At 39.9% G+C, this 17,613-nt stretch overlaps 1 protein-coding gene across 1 annotated transcript; it reads left to right on the top strand.

Moving 5' to 3' along the window:
* Window positions 1–2: 2 nt before the first annotated feature.
* On the top strand, window positions 3–17,249 carry LOC127311819 (ubiquitin-conjugating enzyme E2 22-like). The gene is made up of 7 exons (XM_051342298.2): window positions 3–114; window positions 1,405–1,493; window positions 1,571–1,715; window positions 15,975–16,052; window positions 16,149–16,261; window positions 16,445–16,548; window positions 16,726–17,249. The coding sequence occupies exons 2-7, from the start codon at window positions 1,491–1,493 to the stop codon at window positions 17,039–17,041; spliced, it is 759 nt and encodes a 252-aa protein (XP_051198258.1). The 5' UTR covers window positions 3–114; window positions 1,405–1,490; the 3' UTR covers window positions 17,042–17,249.
* The last annotated feature ends 364 nt before the right edge of the window (window positions 17,250–17,613 follow it).

Here is a 17,613-nt window from a genome sequence, read left to right as displayed (position 1 = left end):
ATCACATTTTCCTCCTCGCCGCTGAAGATCCCGAGAGGCCGGGCCACCGGGAGGCGGAGGCGCCGGGCGAGCGAGCGAGCGGCTTGACCGCCGCCTGCGCAGCGTCGGTAGTAGGTGAGCAATCAGTTTCTTCCGGTTGGGGGGACATGGGGCTCCGGCTAATCTCAGATTCGTCCACCCGCGCCGCGCGCCGATGTGTAGGAATGTATTGGCCGATCGATTGGTCCCACTACTCGCATTTCGCCCCAGTCTGTCGTCCTAGCAGAAGAATCTTTCTGAATGTAATTATGAGGGGGGATTCAGTTCATTTATTTCGTTTATGTAGAAAAGAGCAATCTCTCCCTGGATGGAGTGTACCTGCAGTATTCACTACTAGGGTGGCAAGCGGCCCGGGATGCGGCCACACAGTTTTGCCTGAACCTGCTTTAATTTCGATCCATTCCGTGACTCCTTTTGCACTAATTTTTCATTTTACGGGATGGTCTTGCAGCCATAGTCAGTGCTGACGAGCGAGCATGTATGTCCGTATGGTACCGCGGCATCCCATGTGTGATTGGAGGGAGCGGATAAAATGTCTGGTAGGAGCTGTGATTTCCATCCTTTATTAAGGTATAAAGTTGGCGATAATAGAATAAGCACACGGAGAAATGGCGCATTAGCGGATTGAGAAAAATGCAGTAGCACTGGACACAAGCACACCTCAAATCCCGAATTGATACCAAATTGCCAATTAGATGGTCCGGTCTACATGCTTTCCTGGTCTCGTAAACATCTATATGTAGCAAGACACACTTTAGACAACACGCAGATGGCCGGCTTTATGCAGCAATACCCGCTACTTACAGGCCTTAATGAGCATGACATTATTTGTAGTATTGTTTAATTACTAGTTTGTCACTTACATTATGTGTACATGGCGGAGATATGTTCACGACTTCCACACGTGAGGGGATAATATTTCTTATTTTTAGTAATAATTTTGTTATTTTGGTCATAGCAACATTGCATAAATCATTCTACCAGAATGTCTAGTTTATAGGTGTATTATAGGTACTTGAATGGATGTTCTATCTGAAATACCAAATTTACAGTTTTAACTAATCCCAAAACCTCTGTCGGTTCCATACTTATGCATAACTCATGAAGTAGTAATGCTTAGCATCATTAAGTTATCACCTACACTTGTTGCATATTGGATATAATATTTGTTAAACTTATGGAAATCCTGGCGACAGTGATTGTATTAGTGAAACTTGAAACCATGTAATACTGATACATATTGCATTTCCCTCACTATATATATTTTTCGGAAAAGTATTGTACTCAATTTCTCTAATTACAGACATAGTTACTGCTAAATTGTTTTAATTTGATATTGATTCAATGATATATAACCTCTTAAAGGTGCTATTCTGGAACAAGTAAAATCATAAGTGGAGTTGACCTCGGAGCACCTTTAGGTTTTGGAGCTGTCTGCTCTTATTGGTTTCATGGTAAGTACTAGGAAATATTAAACCTGTAAAAGATATGTTTCTGTCTTTTATTATTTTGATGGTATTTTCATTCAAAGGCGACCAACGAGAACCTCCCATCAAATGTCATTTCACAATTGGCTAGAGAAATGAAGAATCTTGATGAATCACCTCCAGAAGGGATTAAAATTATTGTTAATGATGATGACTTCACTACCATTTGTGCTGATATTGAGGGCCCTGGTGAGATTCTATCAAGAGTACTTTCGTTTTCAGCTGCCATTATGTGGGGTGTGCATTGTTGAATTAACATGTCCGTGTGGCTCGGATGATCTTTCCCTTTTAATTGTGCATGTAATGTTGTATATTCCTATTCGATGATTTTCTAACACATTGTTTTGTTATGGTTAAGTATCGATGGGTTATTCAATGATGGGAACGAGGGCACTATGCCGAAGCTGGGGGAGAATCATCAAGAATAAAGGAGATATTCAAGAATTATGTATCATTCAGTTCCTACCTACAAGAATAAAGGAGATATTCAAAGTTGTAACTACCGAGGGATTAAGCTTATGAGACATACTATGAAACTTTGGGAGAGAATCATCGAGCATCACTTGAGGAGAGTGATGAATGTCACTGAAAACCAATTTGGTTTTATGCCCGGGAGATCGACTACAGTGGTGATTTTCTTACTTCGCCAACTTATGGAGAGATGCATGGAGCAGAATGACACGCGTACAGCACGCGACCGTTGGGAACCCCAAGTGGAAGGTGTGATGCGTACAGCAGTAAGTTTCCCTCAGTAAGAAACCAAGGTTTATCGAACCAGTAGGAGTCAAGAAGCACGTTGAAGGTTGATGGTGGCGGAGTGTAGTGCAGCGCAATACCAGGGATTCCGGCGCCAACGTGGAACCTGCACAACACAATCAAGATACTTTGCCCCAACATAACAGTGAGGTTGTCAATCTCACCGGCTTGCTGTAACAAAGGATTAGATGTATAGTGTGGAAGATGATGTTTGCAAAGAACAGTAAAACAAGTATTGCAGTAGATTGTATTCGATGTAAAAGAATGGACCGGGGTCCACAGTTCACTAGTGGTGTCTCTCCAATAAGAAATAGCATGTTGGGTGAACAAATTACAGTTGGGCAATTGACAAATAAAGATGGCATGACAATGCACATACATATTATGATGAGTAGTGTGAAATTCAATTGGGCATTACGACAAATTACATAGACCGCTATCCAGCATACATCTATGCTTAAAAAGTCCACCTTCGGGTTAGCATCCGCACCCCTTCCAGTATTAAGTTGCAAACAACAGACAATTGCATTAAGTATGATGCATAATGTAATCAACACAAATATCCTTGGACATAGCATTGATGTTTTATCCCTAGTGGCAACAGCACATCCACAACCTTAGAACTTTTTGTCACTGTCCCAGATTTAATGGAGGCATGAACCCACTATCGAGCATAAATACTCCCTCTTGGAGTTACAAGTAACGACTTGGCCAGAGCCTCTACTAGCAACGGAGAGCATGCAAGATCATAAACAACACATAGATGATAGATTGATAATCAACATAACATAGTGTTCCATATTCATCGGATCCCAACAAACGCAACATGTAGCATTACAAATAGATGATCTTGATCATGTTAGGCAGCTCACAAGATCCGACAATGATAACACATGAGGAGAAGAAACCATCTAGCTACTGCTATGGACACATAGTCCAGGGGTGAACTACTCACACATCACTCCGGAGGCGATCATGGCGATGAAGAGTCCTCCGGGAGATGATTCCCCTCTCCGGCAGGGTGCCGGAGGCGATCTCCTGAATCCCCCGAGATGGGATTGGCGGCGGCGGCGTCTCTGGAAGGTTTTCCGTATCGTGGCTCTCGGTACTGGGGTTTTCTCGATGAAGGCTTTAAGTAGGCGGAAGGGTAGGTCAGGGTGCGACGCGAGGGCCCCACACGCCAGGGCCGCGCGGCCCAAGCCCTGGCCGCGCCACCCTGTTGTGTCGGCGCCTCGTCGCCCCACTTCGTTTCCTTTTCGGTCTTCTGGAAGCTTCATGGAAAAATAAGACCCTGGGCGTTGATTTCGTCCAATTCCGAGAATATTTCCTTTGTAGGATTTCTGAAACCAAAAACAGCAGAAAACAGCAACTGGCTCTTCGGCATCTTGTCAATAGGTTAGTGCCGGAAAATGCATAAATATGACATAAAGTATATATAAAACATGTGAGTATCATCAAATAAAGTAGCATGGAACATAAGAAATTATAGATACGTTTGAGACGTATCAAGCATCCCTAAGCTTAGTTCCTACTCGTCCTCGAGTAGGTAAACGATAACAAAGATAATTTCTGAAGTGACATGCTATCATAATCTTGATCAATACTATTGTAAGCATATGTAATGAATGCAGCGATTCGAAGCAATGGTAAAGACAATGGTTAAACAACTAACCATATAGCAAAGACTTTTCATGAATAGTACTTTCAAGACAATCATCAATAAGTCTTGCATAAGAGTTAACTCATAAAGCAATAGATTCAAAGTAAAGGCATTGAAGCAACACAAAGGAAGATTTAAGTTTCAGCGGTTGCTTTCAACTTGTAACATGTTTATCTCATGGATAGTTGTCAATACAAAGTAATATGATGAATGCAAATATGCAAGTATGTAAGAATCAATGCACAGTTAACACAAGTGTTTGCTTCTAAGATAGAAAGAAGTGGGTAAACTGACTCAACATAAAAGTAGAAGAAAGGCCCCTTCGAAGAGGGAAGCATGGATTGCTATATTTGTGCTAGAGCTTTTATTTTGAAAACAAGAAACAATTTTGTCAACGGTAGTAATAAAGCATATGTGTTATGTATAAGATATCCTATAAGTTGCAAGCCTCACGCATAGATTACCAATAGTGCCCGCACCTTGTCCTAATTAGCTTGGATTTACATGGATTATCATCGCATAACATATGTTTTAACCAAGTATCACAAAGGGGTACCTCTATGCCGCTTGTACAAAGGTCTAAGGAGAAAGCTCGCATTGGATTTCTCGCTTTTGATTATTCTCAACTTAGACATCCATACCGGGACAACATAGACAACAGATAATGGACTCCTCTTTAATGCATAAGCATTCAACAACAGATAATATTCTCATAAGAGATTGAGGATTGTTGTCCAAAACTGAAACTTTCACCATGGATCATGGCTTTAGTTAGCGGCCCAATGTTCTTCTCTAACAATATGCATACTCAAACCATTCAACTCATGATAAATCACCCTTACTTCAGACAAGACGAACATGCATAGCAACTCACATGATATTCAACAAAGGATAGTTGATGGCTTCCCCAGGAACATGGTTATCGCACAACAAGCAACTTAATAAGAAATAAGATACATAAGTACATATTCAATACCACAATAGTTTTTAGGCTATTTTTCCCATGAGCTATATATTGCAAAGACAAAGGAATGGAATTTTAAAGGTAGCACTCAAGCAATTTACTTGGAATGGCAGAGAAATACCATGTAGTAGGTAGGTATGGTGGACACAAATGATATAGTTTTTGGCTCAAGGATTTTGGATGCACGAGAAGTAATCCCTCTCAATACAAGGCTTAGGCTAGCAAGGTTGTTTGAAGCAAACACAAGTATGAACCGGTACAGCAAAACGTACATAAGAACATATTGCAAGCATTATAATACTCTACACTGTCTTCCTTGTTGCTCAAACCCTCACTAGAAAATATCTAGATCTTAGAGAGACCAATCATGCAAACCAAATTTTAGCAAGCTCTATGTATTTCTTCACTAATAGGTGCAAAGTATATGATGCAAGAGCTTAAACATGATCTATATGAGCACAACAATTGCCAAGTATCAAATTATTCAAGACATTATACCAATTACCATATGTAGCATTTTCTGTTTCCAACCATATAACAATTAACGAAGCAGTTTCAACCTTCGCCATGAACATTAAGAATAAAGCTAAGAACATATGTGTTCATATGCAACAGCGGAGCGTGTCTCTCTCCCACACAATGAATGCTAGGATCCAATTTTATTCAAACAAACAAAAACAAGAACATAAAGACGCTCCAAGTAAAGCACATACGATGTGACGGAATAAAAATATAGTTTCACTAGACGTGACCTGATAATTTGTCGATGAAGAAGGGGATGCCTTGGGCATCCCCAAGCTTAGATGCTTGAGTCTTCTTGAAATATGCAGGGATGAACCACGGGGGCATCCCCAAGCTTAGAGCTTTCACTCTCCTTGATCATATTGTATCATCCTCCTCTCTTGATCCTTGAAAACTTCCTCCACACCAAACTCAAAACAAACTCATTAGAGGGTTAGTGCATAATCAAAAATTCACATGTTCAGAGGTGACATAATAATTCTTAACACTTCTGGACATTTCACAAAGCTACTGAAAGTTAATGGAATAAAGAAATCCATCAAACATAGCAAAACAGGCAATGCGAAATAAAAGGCAGAATCTGTCAAAACAGAACAGTCCGTAAAGACGAATTTTTCTGGGGCACTTAACTTGCTCAAATGAAAATGCTCAAATTGAATGAAAGTTGCGTACATATCTGAGGATTACTCATGTAAATTGGAAGATTTTTCTGAGTTATCTACAGAGAATACTACTCAAATTCGTGACAGCAAGAAATCTGTTTCTGCGCAGTAATCCAAATCTAGTATGGACCTTACTATCAAAGACTTTACTTGGCACAACAATGCAATAAAATAAAGATAAGGAGAGGTTGCTACAGTAGTAACAACTTCCAAGACTCAAATAGAAAACAAAAGTGCAGAAGTAAAATAATGGGTTGTCTCCCATAAGCGCTTTTCTTTAACGCCTTTCAGCTAGGCGCAGAAAGTGTGAATCAAGTATTATCAAGAGATGAAGCATCAACATCATAATTTGTTCTAATGATAGAATCAAAAGGTAACTTCATTCTCTTTCTAGGGAAGTGTTCCATACCTTTCTTGAGAGGAAATTGATATTTAATATTACCTTCATTCATATCAATGATAGCAACAATAGTTCGAAGAAAAGGTCTTCCCAATATAATGGGACAAGATGCATTGCATTCAATATCCAACACAACAAAATCAACGGGGACAAGGTTATTGTTAACCGTAATGCGAACATTATCAATCCTCCCCAAAGGTTTCTTTGTAGAATTATCAGCAAGATTAACATCCAAATAACAATTTTTCAATGGTGGCAAGTCAAGCATATTATAGATTTTCTTAGGCATAACGGAAATACTTGCACCAAGATCACATAAAGCATTACAATCAAAATCATTGACCTTCATCTTAATGATGGGCTCCCAACCATCTTCTAACTTCCTAGAAATAGAAGTTTCACGATTTAGTTTCTCTTGTCTAGCTTTTAAGAGAGCATTTGTAATATGTTTTGTAAAAGCCAAATTTATAGCACTAGCATTAGGACTTCTAGCAAGTTTTTGTAAGAACTTTATAACTTCAGAGATGTGACAATCATCAAAATCTAAACCATTATGATCTAAAGCAATGGGATCATTGTCCCCAACATGTGAAAAAATTTCAGCAGTTTTATCACAAGCAATTTCAGCAGTTTTAGCAGTTTCAGGAAGTTTTACATGCTTGGCATTAGGAGTAGAAACATTGCTAACACCAATTATTTTACCATTGATAGTAGGAGGTGTAGCAACATGTGAAGCATTTTCATTACTAGTGGTGGTAATAGTCCAAACTTTAGCTACATTATCTTCTTTAGCATCTTCTTCTTTTCCCCACCTAGCACGCAATTCGGCCATCAATCTAATATTCTCATTAATTCTAACTTGGATGGCGTTTGCTGTAGCAAATGACTTAATATCTTTATTTTCATTAGGCATAACTTTCAATTTTAAAAGATCAACATCAGTAGCGAGAATATCAACCTTAGAAGCAAGTATATCAATTTTACCAAGCTTTTCTTCAACAGATTTGTTAAAAGCTGTCTGTGTACTAATAAATTCTTTAAGCATGGCTTCAAGACCAGGGGGTACATTTCTATTATTGTTGTAAGAATTCCCATAAGAATTACCATAACCATTACCATTATTAGAGGGATATGGCCTATAGTTGTTACCAAAATTATTCCTATAAGCATTGTTGTTGAAATTGTTATTTTTAATGAAGTTCACATCAACATGCTCTTCTTGAGCAACCAATGAAGCTAACGGAACATTATTAGGATCAAAATTAGTCCTACCATTCACAAGCATGGACATAATAGCATCAATCTTATCACTCAAGGAGGAGGTTTCTTCAACATAATTTACCTTCTTACCTCGTGGAACTCTTTCCGTGTGCCATTCAGAGTAATTAATCATCATATTATCAAGAAGCTTTGTTGCGGCGCCTAGAGTGATGGACATAAAAGTACCTCCAGCAGCTGAATCCAATAGGTTCCGCGAAGAAAAATTCAATCCTGCATAAAAGGTTTGGATGATCATCCAAGTAGTCAGTCCATGGGTAGGGCAATTTTTAACCAAAGATTTCATTCTTTCCCATGTCTGGGCAACATGCTCATTATCCAATTTCTTAAAATTCATTATGCTACGTCTCAAAGATATAATTTTAGCAGGGGGATAATATCTACCAATGAAAGCATCCTTACATTTAGTCCATGAATCAATACTATTCTTAGGCAAAGATAGCAACCAATCTTTAGCTCTTCCTCTTAATGAGAAAGGAAACAATTTTAATTTTATAATGTCACCATCTACATCCTTATACTTTTGCATTTCACAAAGTTCAACAAAATTATTAAGATGGGCAGCAGCATCATCAGAACTAACACCAGAAAATTGCTCTCTCATAACAAGATTTAGTAAAGCAGGTTTAATTTCAAAGAATTCTGCTGTAGTAGCAGGTGGAGCAATAGGTGTGCATAAGAAATCATTATTATTTGTGTTTGTGAAGTCACACAACTTAGTATTTTCAGGAGTACCCATTTTAGCAATAGTAAATAAAGCAAACTAGATAAAATAAATGCAAGTAACTAATTTTTTTATGTTTTTAATATGGAGAACGCAAACAAGATAGTAAATAAAGTAAAGCAAGTAACTAATTTTTTGTATTTTGATATAATGCAGCAAACAAAGTAGTAAATAAAATTAAGCAAGACACAAACAAAGTAAAGAGATTGGAAGTGGAGACTCCCCTTGCAGCGTGTCTTGATCTCCCAGGCAACGGTGCCAGAAATTTAGCTTGACACGCGTACAACACGCGACCGTTGGGAACCCCAAGTGGAAGGTGTGATGTGTACAGCAGTAAGTTTCCCTCAGTAAGAAACCAAGGTTTATCGAACTAGTAGGAGTCAAGAAGCACGTTGAAGGTTGATGGTGGCGGAGTGTAGTGCGGCGCAACACCAGGGATTCCGGCGCCAGCGTGGAACCTGCACAACACAATCAAGATACTTTGCCCGAACGTAACAGTGAGGTTGTCAATCTCATCGGCTTGCTGTAACAAAGGATTAGATGTATAGTGTGGAAGATGATGTTTGCAAAGAACAGTAAAACAAGTATTGCAGTAGATTGTATTCGATGTAAAAGAATGGACCGGGGTCCACAGTTCACTAGTGGTATCTCTCCAATAAGAAATAACATGTTGGGTGAACAAATTACAGTTGGGCAATTGATGGCATGACAATGCACATACATATTATGATGAGTAGTGTGAAATTCAATTGAGCATTACGACAAATTACATAGACCGCTATCCAGCATGCATCTATGCCTAAAAAGTCCACCTTCGGGTTAGCATCCGCACCCCTTCCAGTATTAAGTTGCAAACAACAGACAATTGCATTAAGTATGGTGCGTAATGTAATAAACACAAATATCCTTAGACATAGCATTGATGTTTTATCCCTAGTGGCAACAGCACATCCACAACCTTAGAACTTTCTGTCACTGTTCCAGAGTTAATGGAGGCATGAACCCACTATCGAGCATAAATACTCCCTCTTGGAGTTACAAGTAACGACTTGGCCAGAGCCTCTACTAGCAACGGAGAGCATGCAAGATCATAAACAACACATAGATGATAGATTGATAATCAACATAACATAGTATTCCATATTCATCGGATCCCAACAAACGCAACATGTAGCATTACAAATAGATGATCTTGATCATGTTAGGCAGCTCACAAGATGTGATGACCCAGCGTACCACTGCATGGTGTAGTACACAAGTCGTTGACATAACACAAGTGAAACACCGTTCCACTCACATTACATCTTTCAGAGTGGTACAACAGAAACATATGCGAGTCCAAGGTATGTCTATAGAAGTACACACGAACTGTTTACATAAGATCAACACAACCTCCTACTATACAGTGAGGTAAAACTTCAAATAAAGCTCCAGAAGAACGACTCGTAGTCTATCTTATTGCTAACTCAAGTTTAAGAGCTACTAGGCTTGCTATAGAATTCTAGCTACTTAGGTGCTAGGATTAGGGAAAGGTTCCCTTCTATTACTAGTCTAGGTTTCCATAATAGCTGATGCAGAAGTTGACTCCATTGACTTCTTCGATTGGATTCTTCGTCTTGTTGTAGTTGACGCCTTTGTCTTCGAGTTCCACGGTAGTTTCTCCTTCGGTGCTTTGATCTAAGAAGGGGGTTCAAACGAGATAGAATGAGTACGAGCGTACTCAGCAAGTTCATATTAAGAAATATGTGTATCATGCACTAGCTACAGCCATAGACCAGAAAGTCATAGGCCAAATCAAGTTTTCATAAACATTTCTTCAAAAGGTTTATTTTATTCTGAAAACTATGCCCGTCAGTCTTCACAGGTTGACCAGAACTTCGTGGAGTTCCTTTCCTGCCGCGTTCGCAGTTCCCTTCCCGGAACAGGGAGTGACAGTCACAATTCAATATCCTCTGCAGAGGTGCGTTACTTTTCCCATAAGAGAACTTATCCTTGATGCCTTGCCGAGACGCGTTTCTCGTCCACACTTCCTTGGTGTGGGGCCAGGTGTAAGATCCAAGCCAATCACTGCCTTCTCCGCGACCCTGCAAACCCACCCTTTTATCCAACCGTACACCCCCAGTAGACTTCTCCCGATAATACGGCTTTACTCACGGTGTACTCCGGACAATCCATCATAGATCGTAGAGCTTATCATCACTAATGGATGGGGATTTAAAAGGATTTCCCAACCTATTGCGGCAGTGCCTCCAACACCCCACCGGCTCTACCAATCCGTTGGCGTGCAGAAGGGAAAAGATACAGCTGACTTCCCCAGAGCCATTATAGATCTTATGGTCAACGCGATATGTACGGCGCTAGAATCACTGGACGGCATTGGTACTTAGTCCTAGATGAGTAGTACCCATGCAATGGAACCTCCACCATATCAACACATACCATGGTTCCATTGCCCACCACATAGTCATATTCATAATTGTAAAATAATATTTTGCTTTTCAATGCATGAGTGATAAGTATAGTACTTTGCATATAGTTTGATACAAATAATCAAATGACATGAGCAAGCGATGAACTTGCCTTTCTTGACTGCAAGATTATGCAGGCAAAAGCTTCGATACGTGAGAACTCCAAATGCTGAAATACCATCATCGTCCGGTAAGGACAATGTTTAAAGAACTGGCAAAGATACTATAATGCATAGTATGAGATGCAATCGTCCCGAGCGTAACCTGATCCCAATGATTTAAAATTGATGAGTTGTAAAGATTTCTTTAGGGTGTGTTGCACTTTTAGAATGGTTCTCAAACAAGGTTCTTATTAAGGTTTGGTTATATTAGCATCATAATCAAGTGATATAAGACATCATAACAAGTACACACATAAAGAATAGTGGTGGAACAATATGTAAATAACAGTGGTCAATTTTAAGTTCTACAGGACATGGTTGATGATTATTTATATTATACTTCAAAAGAATAACTTTTGAAGAACATGTTGATTTAGAAATAGTAAGTACTTTAAATAAGAACTAGGGCTTCTATGGTTTGATTAACATTTGTACTTCAAAAGAATAATTTTTGAGGAACAGGTTAATAAGAATAAGAACTACTATACATAGGAGCTATGGCTTTCTAGGGTTTAATATTGGATTCATTTAGTTTACTAATAGGAACTAGTTGGGTTGTTAAATAGAATTGGTCTATACATAGCCAGTATTAGCAAATTTTATTACTGTGGTTGATTATGGGTATCATATCAAAGAATGATGGTCAAAGTGTTGTTATAAGTTAGGGTTTACTATGGCTTCACAATTGTTTCACTAAGTAATGCTTAATGGCTTCTAAACTAGATGGTCTGCCTGAATAGGGTTCAGTGGAATAGTAGCAGGTAATGTGTATTACTACACAAAATTGGTACTAGGATTGATCTTCATGGTTCTTCTAGGGTTTGATGGTTTAGGAGTATTTCAATGGTGTGGTATATAAGAATGGTGATCAATAGTGCTAACATGTGGTATCAAGCTAGGGTTTATATCTAGGTGGCACTAGTGGATCATATAGGTGTTAACCAAAAATAAAGACATGAAATGATGGTCTCATGTGAATTGTACCTAGTTTTATTTTAGTGGGTCATGAGTATGCACTCATTGGTTGTTTATTAAGGTCTTACATATAAAGATGAAGTGGCTATGATCACATGCCCTAAACCCCTAGGGTTTTAGGATTGGAAGTATTTTAGGATGATCACATAAAATGATGGGACCAAGATTTTTGTTTATATTAGAATTAGGGTTTCTAAATCTTTATTTCATTATTAACATGATAATTGGTAGAGATTATTATTAAATTGGAGATAGAAGTAATAATGGATTTAACACTATATTATTTTCAAAAGACTTAAATATGATAAATACTATTAGGGTTTAGAGTTTTAATTGAAGTAATGGTCAATTAGGATTCTCATGTGATTAACATAACCATTAAGAAACAATTGTTGTTTTATATGGCATATTAATGTGAAGTAATATTTAATATTTTATTTATGTGAAGAATTGAAACAAGAAATTATCTCCTTAGTTTTTAGGTTTTAATAGTTTAAGATTTAAAATTTGGTCTTCTAAAATTTTAGAGAAAATTCCTATTATTGTTCTTTTAAACTTTAAGTATTTGTTTTCTATTTTATTCATAGAGGTCATTTCATGATACTCAATTCTATTTATAGTTTTTCTTTTGATCTTCTTAAATGTTTAAAAAGGTTTTTCTTTTCTAAAATAAAATAAAATAGCCCAAATGGTTTATTGGGTTGGCCCAATGGCCTGGCCCAAAGGCCCGAGTCGGTTGGGTCTAACCCAACCCGACCCCCACTCTCTCGCTCATCTCTCTCTCACACACGCACGCACACGGTCACCGCCTACCTCTTCTCCTGCGCGACCACCACGCCCCCGCGGCGACGCCGCTCGCCCCCGGCCGCTCCTAGCCAACCCAGGCACCGGCGTGATGGGGCTTTTGCTCTCTTCGACGAACTCTAACACCTCCCCTTGGTTGATTTGGCCGCTGCGGTCTCTAGCGGTCGGCTCGACTCCGAAACCCTAGCCGGTCATCGGCGGCTAGTCTGGTCGCCACCGGCCCCCCTCAGGCTCCGACGAGCTGATGCTGCCCTAGCGCCACCTTGTGGTCCTTCTTCCCCAACCCCATCGCCTCCTTGCTGCATCCCCGTCGCTGGCCTCGAGCCCCAGCTCGACTGCCCCGACGCCACTGACCTCCTCCTGGTTCCCCGCGTCGATCTCCTCTGTGTGACGATGGTGTTGCTGTGGTGGTGGTGCTTCTGTGAGCTGCGGTGCTCGACAACGATGGACGGCGCCATAGACGCAACCTCGGCGTCGGTGTACTGGTGGTGTGTTGCGGTGCTGCTGTACTGGTGGATGACTCGACGCCGGCAGGACGGCGTCGCCGACGCAACCCCGGCGTCAACCGCTACGACTACTCCTCTATCACACTGTGAGCTACTCATACCCTCTTTCCCTCTCTCTGTCTCTCGGTAATCTATATGGCTATGGATTTGTTGGCCAAACATTTGGGTGTGCTTAACCCGATTGCTGCATGTTCATGGTGATTATCAAATGATATTTCTGTTAAATTATCTAGTGTCTTGTGCTTGATCCAAGGCCTCAACTTGGATAACTGAATCATCCCAGCCTGTATAGTTATGTCACTGATGATCTGTGATTTCTATAGACAACACTATCTATGATTAAAGGATTATGCTGCTGGTATGATATTTGCTTGTAGCTGTTTAATAAGACAGTGAATCGATGCTAGCAATGATTCCTAGCTAGATTAACTAGGAAAATGATTTGAATTCATTTGGTATGAATTGCAAGTGTGTGTGGCTATTTGTTGGGTTGTACTGTCCACATGACAGTGGTTAATTGGATGAATTTAGTTATATTTTTGTGTAGACTCCTGTTGAGTTCAGACACAAGTACTGATACATGAAGGTGGATTATTTATTTGATGAATTGTGGTTGAGCTTGTATGCATATTTGTGATAGTTTTACTGGAGATTTGAGATGATCCATTAATTGTCTGTGATTCATTATGTGTGGAGCAAAGTTAATTATGTGGTCATCCCCTGATGGGTTTACTACTGCTGCTACTTGGGGTTCTACTTAGTTGGCCTAGAACTTATTTTCTGGACCCCAAGTAATTCCTGGAGATTGTAGATTTGTTAAGGAAAACTGTGCTGTGTAAAGATTTATAAGAACAGATGTTGTTGCTTGATTCATTGACACTGCCTGTGATGCAAAGGCTGAGGCTAGATTTTTAGATAAGAACAGATACTAGTTGCAACTTTCCAAACTCTATGATGAGCATAGCATAGCACTTCTATGCCAGATCTGAGAGAAATAGTCCATCAAATCCTCCTAGGCAAGTTCTAGTTGAAGGGTAGTTGGATGGGATAGATTTATATTATTCCCCTGATTTACTTGATATGGCTATGCAAAAGATAGGAACATATACTGCAAGATCTGGTCTCTGAATTGCTACCTATTGTACTCGGTAGCCTGTCTTCTGGATGCTGATTGCTTCTTGTGGTTAGCCTGCACCTCCTCGCTGCTTCTGCTTCTCCTAGGATCTATCTGATGATTTCAGTGGTTTATCTAGTGGATTTGTTCTTGCTGTTCTATAGCTACTTACCAGATTTGCCAAAGTGTGGTGTGTGTTGGCTGAAAATGTGAGATGTGGAGGAAAGCTGCTTGGTACAGCCTATGTGCTGTTTATATAGGGCTGGAGTGTTGGCTGTGGGGGTGACAACACACAGTTGCATGTGTGAGTATGCTGCTTGCAGATGACATCATCTGATTGTACAAGTTCCCATGTTGGTTTGCTTTTCCTCTTGTGCAAGGTATCTCAGGTTGATCTTATCCCTTGCCTGACCATGCTTTGCCTTATTTTGGTACTGCCAAGTGTTAATTCTTATGGGCTGCTACATGTGAGCTTTGCATTATAATCTGTGGGATTAAATTGTGTGGCTAATGATCATTCATCTTGACCATCTAATGTCAATGATGAATTACTTTATTTAAATCATGTGGGCTTGCTTAAATAGGAACTTGGTTAGGTTAGAGGGATTAATTGGTTGCCTTTGTTGCCTAAAATAAGTGGATCAAATATTGTTGCCCTTTTCTCTTATTTGACATGGATCAAATGTTGTTACTTGTCCTTGTTGCCTATTTGCTCATTGATGCAAAATGATATAGAATGATACATTGATCCCTCTTATGATCCAGAGATGATACATAATTCCCAAAGCTGCCTATAAACTGAAATTGATCCCTCTAATCCACCATTTAGATATTAGAACAAGTTTCTAATATCTAGTAGTCGAGTTCCAATATCAAAATGCCTCATCTTTGATGATGGCGACATTTTAACCATAACAATTTGTTTTCCTTTTGTCTTTGTTTTATTTTTCTTTTGCAGGAAAAGAACTAGGTAATTCGCGATAGGCTAGGGGTGGCACCGATCGACAAGAAGCTAGTCCAACACCGAGTAAGGTGGTTTGGGCATATCTAACGGAAGCCCCCAGAAGGGAATTCTAAAGAGTATGAAGGAGACTAGAAGGGGTAGAGGACGACCAAAATTGACTTGGGCGGAGGCTGTAAAAAGAGACTTGAGGGATTGGAATGTACCTAGTCTTAGTCTTGGCTCTTGATAGGACTTCCTGGAGATCAGCGATCCATGTGCCGAAATCTTAGTTTACTCTCTTTTTTCCTTTTACTTCTTGTTTTGGTTTTCTTTTAGTTCTGTTGGGTTTCATATCTAGCCTAACCAACTTGCTTGGGAACAAGGCTTGTTGTTGTTGTTCTTGTGCATCTTCTTACGGAACCTCAAGTGCCTGAGTTCCTTTTTTTTTTCCTTTCCCTATTGCAATACTTCAATATTGTGGTCTAAAAGTCTGAATCTTGACATGATGCAGCTGGCACTCCATATGAGAATGGGTTATTCCGGATGAAGCTATTGTTGTGTCGCGACTTCCCTCACTCTCCTCCAAAAGGTAGTTATCTTTTGGAACTTCTCGATTGTCCGTACTGCAGCTATTTCTTAAAATAAAGCCTTTTATTGAATATCTACATTCTCCATTGATTTGCAGGATTCTTCTTGACAAAAATATTCCATCCAAACATAGCAACTAGTGGTGAGATATGTGTGAACACATTGAAAAGGGATTGGAGCCCTAGTCTTGGATTAAGATATGTTCTGCTGGTAAGCTCAAGTCGCCACACACCCAACCATTATTCTGTTGAGAGCAATGCATATGCATGATCTCCTGTGACAATTGCTGAATTTTGATTTAAAATGACTGCATAGCAATGGCCTATGAATAGGTTATGTGTGCTCACAACATGTGGGAGACTAATTATCGGTTCCTTTGGTCGTGTCTCACAGGTAGTGAGATGCCTTCTGATCGAACCATTCCCTGAATCTGCCCTTAATGAACAAGCTGGAAAGATGTTACTGGAAAACTACGAGGAGTATGCACGCCTTGCAAGGTCAACCTTCAACTCTGTAGTTTCAAACCTGTAGTGATGCTCGCAGATCTTTTCTTGTCAAAACTACAGTATTAGGATTATGTATCCCAAAGTGATTTTAGCACATGGCCATGATCTCATGGCTACCATTTCTAGCATATCAGGTCACATAGAGCTCTAACTAGTTATCGTATGCAGGCTATACACTGGCATTCATGCACATAAACATAAGAATAAGTCCAAGACCGGAGCTATTTGCGAGTCAACCACATCTCTAAATGCGGGTCAGAGTAATGAAACTGTTCTGAGCAAGAACACAGCATTGGCTCCAGCACTGTCATCTACGTCCACCTCAACCAAAGTTCTAGGCTTACATGATCAGAATGCTGCTCCTTCTGATCCTGCGGTAGGAGGAGCGTCAGCAGCACACAAGAAGGATGGTCTGCTTGCTGTCAAAATTCCAGTTGAAAAGAAGAAGATCGATGCCAGGAAGAAGGGCCTGAAGAGGCTATAGGCGCATCCTGGACAATGTATTAGCCGGGTAGAGTGGTAGTTAGAAAATCCAGTATCTTTCTTAAATGCCAGATCAGCAGATGCATAGTTGAAATGAATAAAGAACCCAAGCGACATCTGATGAACTGGCCACTGGGACAAGGTTGGCTGTACTCAGGCTTAATGAGACAGAATGTGAGTTGGGCCTGTTGGAATAAACTGTATGTGCAATGTCAAATATTTGGAAGAATAGTCAACAATTTCTGTTGATTTTGTACTGAGTTTTGTTAGCGATACAGTACTAGGGCCTGATGTTTTTTTTTTTCGAGGGTACGCCAATGGCGTACCAAATCTTTATAGAAGGCAGCAAAAGTCATATACAAGAAACCGACCCCACATCTGCGAATAGCGAGGGTTGGGACTCCACACACGCACACCTACACGCTTCTAAGCCTACTCTCTCGCAGGTTGGAGCTCCCCTCCTCTCTTGGCCCTCTTCCAAAGCTCAAACTCCTCTTTGATTCTGGTTAGAAGCACAGCGGTGGAGCATTGTAGCTGAATGTTCCCAAATACCCTGGCATTGCGTTGTTTCCA

This window comes from Lolium perenne, chromosome 7 (genome assembly GCF_019359855.2).
Source record: "Lolium perenne isolate Kyuss_39 chromosome 7, Kyuss_2.0, whole genome shotgun sequence".
Taxonomy (NCBI): Eukaryota; Viridiplantae; Streptophyta; class Magnoliopsida; order Poales; family Poaceae; genus Lolium; species Lolium perenne.
The sequence above is the reverse complement of the archived record's forward strand: the minus strand, read 5'-3'. Positions and strand labels throughout refer to the sequence as shown.

What these genes read in the sequence shown, in the direction of transcription:
- LOC127311819 (XM_051342298.2), top strand. An exon ending in GATTAAGATATGTTCTGCTG is followed by an intron (nt 16,262 to 16,444) that starts GTAAGCTCAAGT and finishes CGTGTCTCACAG; the next exon opens with GTAGTGAGATGCCTTCTGAT. An exon ending in GAGTATGCACGCCTTGCAAG is followed by an intron (nt 16,549 to 16,725) that starts GTCAACCTTCAA and finishes TATCGTATGCAG; the next exon opens with GCTATACACTGGCATTCATG.